Here is a 13,176-nt window from a genome sequence, read left to right as displayed (position 1 = left end):
CTTCTTCCCTCCCAGTAGGCCCAGGAGTGGCTGATCAGTTGCCCGGACTGGAAGCTCCAGTCTTGTACTACTGCCCAGCACCTTCTTTGCTTATGTGACCCCTTGATACCCACATTTCAGAAGTGTCTCTGGTTCCCCGTCCTTGCTCCATCTCCCTCATCCTGTGAGACACGGTCTAGTTCTGCAGTGACACAGCCCTCTGTCGAGGCTCAGCTCTGCCGCTTCCGTCTTTGTGATGTAGGCAACTCATTCAACCTTGGTGAGCTTCACTTTCTTCCTCTGTGACATGGGAATGACCTCGGTAGAGTTGCTGGGATTCAGGGAGCTCTTTCACACCAAGATTTAGCACCGAGCCCGGCATACAGCAGGTGTTCTTTGAGGTGCACAACCATTCTAGTTGTGCACATCCGGGGGCCTGGGGAAGCCTTCCAGTAATTTCAGCTAGAGGCCATGAGGGCAGTGGGAATGAAGAAGGGTGGACGTGCGTTTGGAAGAGTGAAGTGGCAGGGCTCGGTGCAGTGTGTGTGAGGAGCATGGAGAGGTGGACTCCCTGCTGAGTAGGCGCTGCCTCCCCTGCTTGACCCCGAGAAAGGCTGTGGCATTTGTGGAGACAGTGGTTTTATGGAGGGGGAAAGGAAGATTGAATTCCATTGATTGCCAGACTGAGTTTCGGGGCAAGGGCAGGACTTTTGGGGGAAGTTTCTAATAGACATTTGGAGTTTGGAGTGCAGATTTGGGAACCACGTGCATCCAGACAAACACTAGGAGGATGGAGGTGCTCTCTGAGGTGGAGTGAGATGGAGCCCATGGAGTTGCCCAGTTTAAACCCACCCCCAGACTCTGGCCCTCAAGTGGTAGCTTGACTCTGGATCCCCAACCACAGCTTCCTGACCAGCTTCCTAATCTGTGAATGTGGACCTTGGTTTTTGGATCAGAAGCATCTGGAAAGAACTGCAGTGATCTTAGTGCTGACACCCTGCCCCTGGGAGAGGTATTACCTTATCCCTGCTTCCTGATAGCATTTGCCTGGCCAGGTCTGGGTATTGGCTCTTCTGGTTCAGGGTGACTCCATCTATGTCCCCAGGTCAGGGTGTTAGTTATTCTAGAAGACACACAGAGTCTAATGAACTGCTGAGTGTGATACGAAGCTTCCTGTCTGATAATAGCCTGAGGACCATCAATCCCTGTGTTCTGACCCGCAAGCCAAAATCCAGGTCAACCCTTACATCTTGTTAATTCTGTGCCAGTTTGCTCCAGTCCTTCCTACCCGGTTCTTGACCACCATGTTAGCTTTGGAACTAAATCGACGCATTTCCTCCGGTTTGACTCTCAGGTTTGTGCTCTAGAAATGGCAGTAGCAGAAAGATATCATGAGAAAATGGACATGGAAGCAGTTAAAGACACTCTCTACCCCCAGTAACTCAGAGTCCTCTTTATGAACGCCTGTACAAGAATGAGGGCCAAACTAAGCAGTTGGAAGGAAAAGTCTCCACAAGAGAACACCCTCACTCCTTCTTCTTCTTTTTTTTTTTTTTTTTTTTAAGATTTATTTTTGGGGCGGAAGGGGCAGAGGGAGAGGGAGAGAATGCCAGGCAGACTCCCCGCTGAGCATGGAGCCCGACATGGGGCTTGATCTCACAACCCTGACCTGAAATCAAGAGTCAGATTCTTAACCAACTGAGCCACCCAAGGCGCCCTGAGAACACCCTCACTTCTGACACTAAATGCTAGTTGAAGGGATTCCCGAAACTACCCTCAGGTTTCATAATTTGCTAGGCCTCAAAGAACTCAATTGAAAGCTATTATGCTCACGGTTATGGTTTATTACAGGGAGAGGATACAGATTAATATTGGCTAAGAGAAGAAGCCCAGCATGGACTCTAGGGAAGAACCAAGCATGGGGCCTTTTGTTGACCTCTCCTAGGGAGTCAGAATGCATTAATTCCCAGCATTGAGATGTGATAGCATGTTCCGAGTATTGTCAACCAGGAAGTTCTTCTGAGCTGTTGTGTCCAGAATTTCTATCCACTGCTCTTACTCTCCAGTCCATTAGGGGGTTGAGCTCTTGATGACTCAGAGCCCCCACCATAAATCACATTATTGATCTGGCACAAAGACCACTCCCATTGGGATGACATTCCAGGGGTTTAGAGATTAATTACCAGAAGGCAAAGGCCGGACTTCTTTTTGGGTAAGGTTAAAGTCTTTACCACACAACTGGAATAAAAAATAAATAAATAAACACAAATAAGATTTGGAACACTATTAAGCCCACTTTTAACACCTCACCTAATTCTTGGATACTCTACTAGAACACATCAAATTTGACTCAGTAAAAGTCGTCCTAAGATCCCAAGAAGAACTGATCAGCAGAACAACTTCAAAGCAGACCAAATTGAAATTAGCACAGAATGAGAGAAAAGAAAGTATCAGGAGGCTGTGTCCACAGGCTAGAAAAGATTATGTATAAAGAAGAGATAGAGGAAAAGATAAAGTAAAACAAATTATACTTGTCCTGGAAAGGCTCGGTCTCTTCAGGGCTGCAAAATCTATCTCGAATCCAGCTTTCCTAGATGCTCCTTGCCCTTCAGGAGCGTTGAGGTGACACTTACTGAAAGAAGCATTTTGACAGCCTCCTCAACCAAGAGTTAATAACTGATGACTATGTATATAAAATCTCACCTGCCGTACTCAGGTGCAAGTGGCTGTGGGCTGCTGCCGACCTTGAAGGTTCAGAAGACTAGGTAACAGAGGATGATGGATGTTGGGAATTCGGCTCTCCTTTGTTAAGGAAGAGAGGAATGCCCAGAGAGGTCCTAGGAACTGCCTTTTCTGGGGCAGGGTGAGGGGAACAGTTTTAATGACTTGGAATAAGAAGAAAGAGAGGGTTGATCCCCAAGGATATTATGTTCTTAAAGCTATTTATCAAACAGTAGATATCAACAACTCTTACTTATTTCTGTGTTTGGGGAAACTTTTTTTCCTTATGCTTTGGAGTCCATTTTTACTAAGCACTTACTTCATGCCAGAGGTTCCCATTTAGTCCTCACGACTCAAAAGAGGTAGATAACCCCTCATTTCACAGTCATTTGGCTGCAGGATGTGCATTTAGCAAGGACTCGAGCTAGGCAACCTGATGCCAAAATTATAGTCCCTGCACGACTAGTGCTTTGGAGGGACAGACTCCTCTCAACTGTCCATGACACATCTGTTTGTCAGCGCCACCTGAATAGAAGCAACCGAGCCAAGAACCAAAGAGCGTGCAAAATAATGTGCCCCCATATCCATGTAGAAAGCTCACATCCTTCACTGGATAGCCCCTCACTCCGAACCTATTGAGATCAGTGTGCATGTAGATCTACTACATTTGGTAGAATGACTTGACAGAGATGGACAAGAAAGAATTAGAAAGGAAGACGGAACAGAAGTTGATGGATGCGGGACGGGGGGCGGGGTGTGGGCACCACTGTCACATTGTGTCACGTAGTGGTTGAGGGCCTGCCATGTGTAGGGAAATCTCTGGGCCAGGGATCTGGATGGATGCTACAGTTGAGTGTTAAAAATGGTCATTTTTTTAGGATCCTTCACATGCCTGATCTCTGGATCTTCAGCAACCCTGTGAGGTGTCCGTGGAGTACAGATCATATTTTATAGATGAGAAAAAGGAAATATACAGTGGTTAGCAGCCTGCCCTCGGCCACAGGAGCCAGTACATTGCAGTAATGTGCGTGAAACTCAAGTCCTGTAAGTTCCCCAGCTATGTGATTGGAAAGAGAAGACAAATAGCTATGGATTGTGCATAAGGGGGTGGCAGAAATGTAACCAGCAACCTGCTGAAGGAACATACAACTGAAACATGCTGTGAAAACTGTTTTAGAGGGGAAAACAAAGCAAAAATGGATGCAGAATAGTTAAAAGTTAATAGAAAATAATTTCCCAGAAAAAGGATATTCTTTGCGTATTCCTTTTATCATGGTTTTCAAAGGTGGACTGTGGACCAGCAGCCTTAGCATCACCCAGGAAACATGTTAGAAATGTCTAGTTCTATGGGGCGCCTGGGTGTCTCAGTCAAGCGTCTGCCTTCGGCTCAGGTTGTGATCCCAGGGTCCTGGGATCGAGCCCCGCATCAGGCTCCCCACTCCACAGGAAACCTGCTTCTCCCTCTCTCACTCCCTCTGCTTGTATTCCCTCTCTCGCTGTGTCTCTCTCTCTCAAAAAAAAAAAAAAAAAAAAAAAGAATGTCCAGTTCTAGGCTTTACCTCCTATCTACTGAGTCAGGAACATGGCGGGCAGGGGGAGACAGTCCGTTCTAATAGGTGCACTTCTGATTCTGATGCAACCAAACTGCTGTATCCGGATGCAGGTCACCCAAAACCTTTACCTCTGCCTTGCCTTCTGTTCCTTTTTGGCTCCCACCACCTCCCTGGAACATAGGTGGCTGATGGTGGGGTTGGTGGCTGACAGTGGTGGGCAGAGTGCTGCCCTGGATTCTGGAGACCTAGGCTGAGTACTTTGTGTTTCCTGGCTGTGTGATTTGGGGCAAGTCACTTGGCCTCTGTTTCCTCATCCATGAAGTAGAGCGATCACCTACCCCACAGACCTGTTGTGTGACTAAATCAAATATGAAATAGGTACAGAAGTGACTAACAGTGTCTGGCACTTGGATTGGTGGTCAGTGATGTTGGTAAACCTCAGCTTGCCACCTGGAAAGCCCACCTCTTGTCCTGGAGGGATCCACATGGAGATGGGGTTGGGGCTCTGAGAGCTGCTGTGTTAGTGTCTCTCTCTCTCTCTCTCTCCCTCTCTCTCTCTCTCTTTCTCTCGGGGAAGGTAGGAGTAGGTAGGGCACGAAGAAGGAAGTTAAGGGATTGGCTAGTTCAGGAGTTGGCAAACCAGCCTGTGGGCCAAATCTAGCCCATGCCTATTTTTTGTACAGCCCATGAACTAAGAATGGTTTTTAGGAAAAAATGGATAAAAGGAAAATCACAAGAGGAATGGTATTAGATGCATACGAAAATTATATGAAATTCAAATTTCAGTGTTGCCACATTCATTCATTTACATATTATCTGTGGCTGCTTTTGTGCTAGGACAGGTTGAATGGTTGCGAATGCTACCATACGGCCCACAGTGCCTAAAATACCGTCCGGCCCTTTGCAGAAAGAGCGTGCTGATCTCCGGGCCAGGTGAAGGATAGAGCGGAGAGACGAGATGATGCGGAAGATGATAAATCGCAAACATTGACTGAGCTCTGGCAGGCACTGTGCTAAGCATTTCTCATGCATTATGTCATTTAATCCTTATAGCAACACTTGGGAAGCAGGCATTTCATTATCCCCACTTTTCAGATGGGAAAACAGGCTTGGAACTTGCTCAGGGTCACAGAGCCCATCAGTGGTGGATCCACGACTTGAGCTGAGGTCCAACTGCTTTCGCAGCCAAGCCGGTAACCCCTGTGCTCTGCTGCCTCTTGGTGCTAGGGGGGCTCACATTAGGAGGGTTTCAGGGCCTCTGAGATGTGCCGGGCATGGCTGGGAGGGCAGGGTGGTAGCCAGCTAAAGGGAGACGAGGGTGCCTTGTAGCGTGATGAAAGCTCAGGGTGATTCAATTTTGAATTGTTTATGTGGCTCATTTAAATGGAAAGAAGAGAAGCAGGCAGGGAGAAAAAAAAAGTCCTATCACAGCAGATACCTCTGGGCTTAAATCATGCTCTCCCCCTAGCCCAGTGCCAGTCGCCAGTCACCACAGAAAAAGTGCTTATCTACTTCTCCCTCTCCCGTGTCTGTTCATTAGCCCAGCCTGCTAATGAGGAGAGGTCATTCCCAGCCCACATCAGGGTTGGAGAAGGGGAATGGGAGTTACTGGGGACCTGGCAGGGGAGAATTCTGTTGCCTTTTTGTCCGTAAAATAAGAATGTCAAGGAACAATTGTTTCTTCATTACTGTGAATGTGAGCCTTGTGTTTTCAAAGGTCAGCGCCTGTGAGCACATCATGGTTTAGAGTGGGTTCCTATGGTAATTAGGCCATCGTGACTGAGGGCATTTTGTGTCCGGCAACGGGGTGCTGGATTTTCCTCTTTCTCTGCGGTACATGCTTGTTTCTTCCAAGTGTAACCATTTCTGTTTGTCCCTTTTTCTTCTTGTTTTCATCCTTTCTGCACCGCACGTAGTTCTGGACTCAGAGACTCCCTCAGCAGGTAGGACTTCTGCATTTTTTCTGCCCCCACCTTCCACCAGGGACTTCGGTTAGAGGGGAACCAGGGAGTGTTCCCTCTGAGTGAGGGCTTGCTTTCTTTTTTTTCCCCCATCTCTCAGATGAGTGGAGGCTTTCTTCCAATGCCGATGCCAATGGAAACGCGCAGCCCTCCTCACTTGCTGCCAAGGGCTACAGAAGCGTGCATCCCAACCTTCCTGCCGACAAGCCCCAGGTAGGCATGTGCCAGAGGGTGGGGTGGGGACTGGTGAGCGGCACCTCTTCTGAGTCTATGCTTGTGACCTCCTGCTTGCCTGGCTGGATAACAGACTAGGTTCTGTTATCGCTTTTGGCCAACTCGGGAAAAGCTCTGTGAGGACCAGAGTGAGTGAAAAGTTGGGGATCAAGGGTTGCAGAGGCATGGATGAGGATGGTCTATACCAGGGAATAGGAAATGTAAGCCCAGTGTTTTCTAGGTCTGAAACACATGTGGAAATGTTCTGAACAAGGGACTCTATTTAGCCCTGAGTAAGCGCGGGGGGGCGGGGGGAGTTCTGAGCCTGTGTGTTAAATACTCTGGAACAGGATAGTCAAGAGTACACTGTCGTGTTTATTCCGTTAATTTGCTGTAAGAGTTCCAGCAACTCTAGCCCTACAGATGACGAACAGGTAGCTGTGGCCGGCCCCAAATCCAGCAGCCCAGAGCAACGCCTGAGGTTGGACAGCTTGGAGGAGGGATAATTTTGCTCAAGTCTTTCCCCTAAGTTTTCCTGATCGTTCTTCCTTCCCCTCCCTGTGGCTACTCTGCTATTTTGATGAAAGAATAGCCCCTGTTTTAATTCAGGTGATATGTGAAGAGTGGTTTTTTTTTACATAGAAGTAACATCCATGGAATGGAGCAGTACCTTCTTTTAAAGCAAGCTGTGCTGCTCAAAAAAATGTGGCGGGACCGTGTTCCTTGTGTGGTCCACTTTCCTGGGCCTGTCTTCTGCGAAGGTGCTCTGAGACCTCGCAGGGGCCTGGGGACTCTGAACGCCACCCTGGTTCCCACCCCACTTCTCCAGTGATCCCCTTGCTCCTGCTCCTGAGGGCATAGAATTGCACCTGCCTCTGAAATGCAACCGAGTCAGAGATGACGTCTTCCCTCCTCCCTGCAGACCCTGTCTTTCTGGGCTTCGAGGTGTCTCTGCACAGCCCCGCTAAGCCCTCCTGCCCCTGCCATGCTTGTCTCCCCTAGGCCCAGCCACATGCATGCCAGGCCAGAGCCACAAGTATGCCTGGCCTCCTGAGGCCCCCATGGGACACAGCCGTGCAGTAAATGACTTGCCATAGCCGTTCTGCTTCTCAGAGCTTTCCTGGTGTGTAAGTGTGCTTCCGCCAGGCTCCTGTCTGCGGCCTCAGGAATGGATACCGTTGGCTCCTGTCTGGGTTAGGAAATGGTACTAATTAGTTCAAGGCAAATTTGGAAGGACACCCTCCTCCCCTATCAGTGCCTTAGCCCAAAGTTCCTTTTAGCTTCTTAACTCTTCTAAAGAGATAATTTTAATAGCATGTGGAGTAAATAAAAATTCCTCTTAAATAAATTTATTTACTACAGCTTTATTGAGCATTCATTGTGTTCAGATCATGATGTTAAACATTGTGGTCAAGGAGTTTATAAGGGTGAGCCTTGTCATAAGGGTAAACATCCTGTAGTGTCGCTTATAAATAGTGTCTTTTTCAGATTTATTTTAGAGAGAGTGGGGGTTGGGCAGAGGGAGAGAATCTTCAAGGAGACTCCCCACTGAGTGCGGAGCCAGATGAGGGGCTTGATCTCACGACCCTGAGATCACAACCTGAGCTGAAATCAAGAGTTGGACGCTCAACCGATTGGGCCACCCAGGCGCCCCTACAAACCATGTATTTTTTTGTCTGTCACTATCCAAGAATTTTTTTTTTTACTGAGGTATCTTCAAGGGAACCTGGCAGATTGCTGCTACAGAGGTTTTATTCTGTATATTCAGTGTCAAATTGGCCACCCAACTTTGGAGAACTTTGGGGCATACATTATTTCTTGGATTTGTTTTCTGAATGCAAAAATGGTTTCTTGTCCCTAAAGCCATTGCCAGAGCTGTAAGTATACCCTGGCTCAGACAGGAGCAGGTGGGCTGGGCTGGCGACTGCCTTGGCTCGGCTTCAGATGAAGAGAGCTCTTAGAGCCCCACAGGCCTAGCATCTCCGTATAAGGAATGAGTTGGGGCCAGGAGACCCAGGGGCCAGAGGGCAGTCCTGTCTCCTGGTGCTTCCATTTGCTACTTTCCCTCCTGCTAGCCTGGACCTGCTGCCCTCTCTCCTCCCCTCCAGGAACGGGGAACCAGGGCTTCCTTCTCCCTGACAGCATCATCGTGTGGTCACCAGTGGAGGCAGAGATTGGTAGTTTCTGGAACTATATCAACTAGGAACATACCTGATTCTTCAAGCAGCCCCATTTCTTCCCTGTCCCCACCTTCTACAAAGATAAATGGAATTTCATTAGTAGCCAGCTAGGCAGGAATGAAAACGGCCTATTTAGTTCCTACAATGTTTACAATAAATCAGAAAGTAGTTCCTTATAAAATGACAGGGCCTATCCCCCTCCTTCTTTAGGACAGGAAGGCCTTTGGCTCTAAGTGCATTGTCAACACTCTGGGGAAGCATCCTCTCTGCAGGGTCAAAGCCCCGGGAAGTCTTGTGCCTGATGTAATGCAACCCTGGCACGTTATATGGCCATAACCAAATTAAGTTAAAAACTCACTGAAACCAATTTCTATCTTTGGACAAGAAGGAATCACACATGGGACACTCGAGTTCAAAGTAAAAGTAAATAAATCTGAGCCAAATTCAGAATTGTCTTTTGCTTACCTCCCTGACAACTCTCACTCAGCCTAGCCTGCAGTCCCTTTGCTGCGTGCTAGTTCGAGTGTTTTGTTTCTAGAGAGCATTGTTCAGTCTGAAACATGCCCCAACCTCCAGTGTAAGTTCACGGAAACCAAGTAAGTCCCAGCTGGAGGGTTTTCCTCCTGCTAACTACTGAAGACAGGCCGTTCGGTTTGTGTTTTTGGCTGGTGCACATGGCCTCATTCTGCTGGCACTGTCATGGACACCCTGTGGGAAGGATAGGCATCGAGTTAACCTAAGATATCCAGATCATTTCTTCTCGATCTGGGTTACTTGTAGCTTGAAAACTGAGTTTGTTATGGGATAGGTTGCTTACTGTTTCTGGGGCTGATATTCTAATCCACACTGAAAAAACTTGATTTCTCACCTATTCACCCTTCCCCTTTCTACCTGCAGTCCACAAAAAATAAAATAAAAACCCCCAAACAGACCCACACCCTTGCACTCTCCCAGTTTTTGGTTATAACCCATTCACCAGGTAGTGACCAAACTCGTAATACACGTGACCTGTGCCGTTTAGAGGACATTCTGGTTTTCCTCTAGTACTGGGCTTTTTTTTTTTTTTTTTAAGATTTTATTTCTTTATTTGACAGAGAGAGACACCGCGAGAGAGGAAACACAAGCAGGGGGAGTGGGAGAGGGAGAAGTAGGCTTCTCGCTGAGCAGGGAGCCTGATGTGGGCTCGATCCCAGGACCCTGGGATCATGACCCGAGCCGAAGGCAGACGCCTAACAACTGAGCCACCCAGGCGCCCCAGTACTGGGCTATCTTTAAAGATAGGGAGCAGTGAGGAAAACCTAGTTGTCTTAGCTTAGGCTGCTATAACAAAATGCCACAAACAGGTGTCTTAAACAACAGACATTTATTTCTCCAGTTCTGGAGGCTGGGAAGTCCAAAGTCAAGGTGGCAGTTGATTTGGTTCCTAGTTAGGGCGCTCTTCCAGGCATGTAGACATCCACCTTCTCACTGTGTCCTCACCTGGTGGAAAGAGTGAGCTCTGGTCTCTCTTCTTATAAGGACACTAAGGCCCCATCATGGGGGCCCCACCTTCATAACCCTATCTCACCCTAATTATCTCCTACAGGCTCCACCTCCAGACACCATCACTTGGGGCCAGGGGTTCAATATATGAACTTTGGGGGGACATGCATATTTAATCCATAACACTAGGAAAAGAAACTTTTCTCATTTTCTGGTCTAATTTCTAGTTGAGCCATGGATTGGCAGATGGTTCTCATTGAAATGAGGATCATTCTGGAGATTTACCCCGTTTCCTCTGCCCCACTGAGACCCACGGAGGAGCTGGGAGCTGTGTGGAGGGAATGAGATGTGACCCACAGCTTCCTATCTCTCAGCCTGGAACCAGAGCTTTGGGCTTACTTAAGCCAGGAGTGTGAGGCTGGTCACCCCACTGTGGGATTGTCTGAGGAAGGGGCTGGAATTGGATGAACCAGACACAGTCCAATTCGGTAGGCAAATCAAGTGCTTCGTGGCCTGGTCCCTCTGTTCTCTGTGCATTGGAACAGGAGATTACGTGCTTTTAATCTCATGCCTGTCTTCCTCCTAATAATTAGTTCCATCAAATTGCTTCCTCTGAGAAAAGAGCACAGGTGGATTCTAAATCCTTAGCATTCTCTTGGTGAGCTTTAATTTGTTATGCTTATGGAATTGAGTGCTAAATCTCAGTGATTCAATTAAGACATCTGTCTCCTGTGAACACAAGTAAGGATGATTCTTCCAATTCTCTATTTCCTAAGGGAAGAGAATGAAAGATATTCAAGCGTTTCAGTGAACTTAAACTTTTAGCATGAAGGGCATGGAGAGAGAAATCTTTGAGGAAAAGAGAGTGAGAAAACTGAGGGGCTCGGGGGCCTCTTGCCCCGGCCTTGAGACCTTGGGCACCTGTCAGTCAGGAGGGCTAGCAAAGGGTGCAGGTCAGCCAGGGATCGCTGTCAAACTGACTTAGCACACGACCTCTCCTGGGCTGAGATGGGAGTCAGGCCTGCCACTCCAGGTGAGTATGATTCAGCCCTTGGCTTCACCCGGAGAAGTGTCGGGACCTTGAGGAGTGCTAAGCTCAGGGTTTACTTAAAAACATGTCAAGAATTGTTTTTCTTCAGATCATGTTATGGTGTTATTTCTAATGGTGGTCCTTCTTTCCATTTCCCTCCTCTTTCTTTTTTCCCCATTTTCATACTATGTCTTAAAAATAATGCTAAAGGTTCTCTCTCCCCCTCGGCCTCCTCCCCCTAAAGACCGCTTTGCATGGCAGCGTCCCACCATCCACAGTACCTCCAAGGACTCCCTCTACCTGAGCTCACCAAAGCCTTATGTGCCCCCCAGCACCCTCAGCCAGCAGAGACCCTCACGACCCCAGCCTGTCCCCAAAGGTGTGCCGCGCCCCGGGCCCTCGCTTCCAGGTTCCATGTTCCCTGGTGCTTCCTCCCAACCCCAGCAGCACCATGTGACCACCAGGACAGTTTACAGTGAGAATGTGAGCTCTAACCCACGTCATGAGGCAGATGGGAATAAAAAGGTCAGCAGCTTATACGTACCTTGTTTATCCAATAACATCTGCCGGGGGGCAGCAGAAGACGCCTCTCGTGTTGCACGTGACCCAGCCACGGGCACTCCCTTGGAAGCTGCAGGCGCTCACGCACCGGCTCCCAGCATTGTGTCCCGCACAGCCGGCACGGGGACACCACCCTCTGCTCCTCCTGACCCTCCCCAGCTCTTCTTTGACATCCGTAAAGATGCCGCTAACGGGGGCGCGAGCCCTTTCTTGTGCGCTCAGCCTCCATTCCCAGACGCGGCGAGACCACCTGTGCTAGGCCCCCAGCTTTCCTCTGCTCCCGAAAACCGGAAGAGAAAAGAACCTTACCTTTTGCAGCCGTGTTATCCAGCCAAGGCAAGGAATGAGGAATGTTTGTGTGTCTTCTACACCATCTCTCTCCAAACTTGTGGAGGCGGCTCACTTGTTTTCTGAGCAGCCTCTCCTCCCTCTCCTTGTCAACATTGCCGCAGCCTGAGTCCCGAATTCTGCTCTCTAAACACCTTGGCACAGCCCTCTCTGTCCCTCTCTCTCTTCCTTGGTAGTATGTAAGTATGCCGGAGTGTGGGATCCGTAGACTAATAGGCTGAGATATGGGGTGTCGATATTTTATCACAAGGGGCCAAAGAAACTATATTTGCTCCCAAGCTTTCGGGCTCTGCAAGCAGTTGGGGGGCTAAACACAGCCTGTCTGCCTGTTCTGTTTTTCTCTTTCTCTCTCTCTAAAGTGTTAAAAGGATTCAAAAATAGATGGATGGAAAGTCAACTTGGATGGGGTTCCCTCTGTGTCATGGAGTGTCAGGAGGCCAGCTGGCTAGCACCGACTGTCTCATGTACTCTGAGGAATGGGCACCGATTAAATAGTTCTCAGAGTACATCACTGCATGTCCAGTCTCAACTGTTTAAATATGGAATTCCTTCTTCCCTGCCGTGCCCCTTTACGTAACGACCCCCTTATTTCCTACAGGATGCCACTTTCTCCAGTTCAGCCCAGCCTGAGATAATAGTTGTCCCTCTCTACCTGGTTAATACCGACAGAGGGCAAGAAGGCACAGCCAGACCTCCAGCATCTCGGGGGCTTCTTGGCCCCCCAGGCCCGGCGACCGCCCCTGCCGGCACACCTCTGACCTTCCCGACTCTAGATGATTTCATTCCCCCTCGTCTGCAGAGGCGGTCCCACCACAGCCAGCCAGCCAGCGCTCCTGGCCCCCACCCCCCCGTTAGCCAGGCACCACCATCCTTCTCACCACCTCCTCCGCTGGTCCCTCCGGTCCCAGAGGGCCTCCGCAGAGCCTTGGAGCCTGACCTCACGGGAGCTGTTTCAAGTACCGTAAGCTTCTGGAATCCCCTCCTCACAGCTTTCCTGAATGTCTGCTCCTGGCAGTGAAAAACCCCTTTCTCACTGAAGTACTAAGTGTGAGGGACGTGTCCGCTGCCACTGTGCTCGTGTGGTCACTGGACCCCGTTTGCTTCCCCCAGAGTGCATGCCTCCCGTGCGTGTGTGTGGTCTCCTGCAG

At 49.0% G+C, this 13,176-nt stretch overlaps 1 protein-coding gene across 50 annotated transcripts in view; it reads left to right on the top strand.

Moving 5' to 3' along the window:
- SORBS1 (sorbin and SH3 domain containing 1) overlaps nucleotides 1-13,176 on the top strand; it is a 225,784-nt gene that overhangs the window by 121,274 nt on the left and 91,334 nt on the right. For 18 of the 50 annotated variants that reach the window (XM_035724159.1, XM_035724149.1, XM_035724153.1 and 15 more), the window contains 4 exons: nucleotides 6,170-6,196; nucleotides 6,315-6,427; nucleotides 11,330-12,016; nucleotides 12,627-12,989. In XM_035724159.1, coding sequence (XP_035580052.1) covers nucleotides 6,170-6,196; nucleotides 6,315-6,427; nucleotides 11,330-12,016; nucleotides 12,627-12,989 — 1,190 coding nt within the window. Of the gene's footprint in view, nucleotides 1-3,634; nucleotides 3,745-6,169; nucleotides 6,197-6,314; nucleotides 6,428-11,329; nucleotides 12,017-12,626; nucleotides 12,990-13,176 lie in introns of those variants that run through there. The other 32 variants (XM_035724191.1, XM_035724172.1, XM_035724179.1 and 29 more) reach the window with 8 other exon arrangements.

This window comes from Zalophus californianus, chromosome 15 (genome assembly GCF_009762305.2).
Source record: "Zalophus californianus isolate mZalCal1 chromosome 15, mZalCal1.pri.v2, whole genome shotgun sequence".
Taxonomy (NCBI): Eukaryota; Metazoa; Chordata; class Mammalia; order Carnivora; family Otariidae; genus Zalophus; species Zalophus californianus.
The sequence above is the reverse complement of the archived record's forward strand: the minus strand, read 5'-3'. Positions and strand labels throughout refer to the sequence as shown.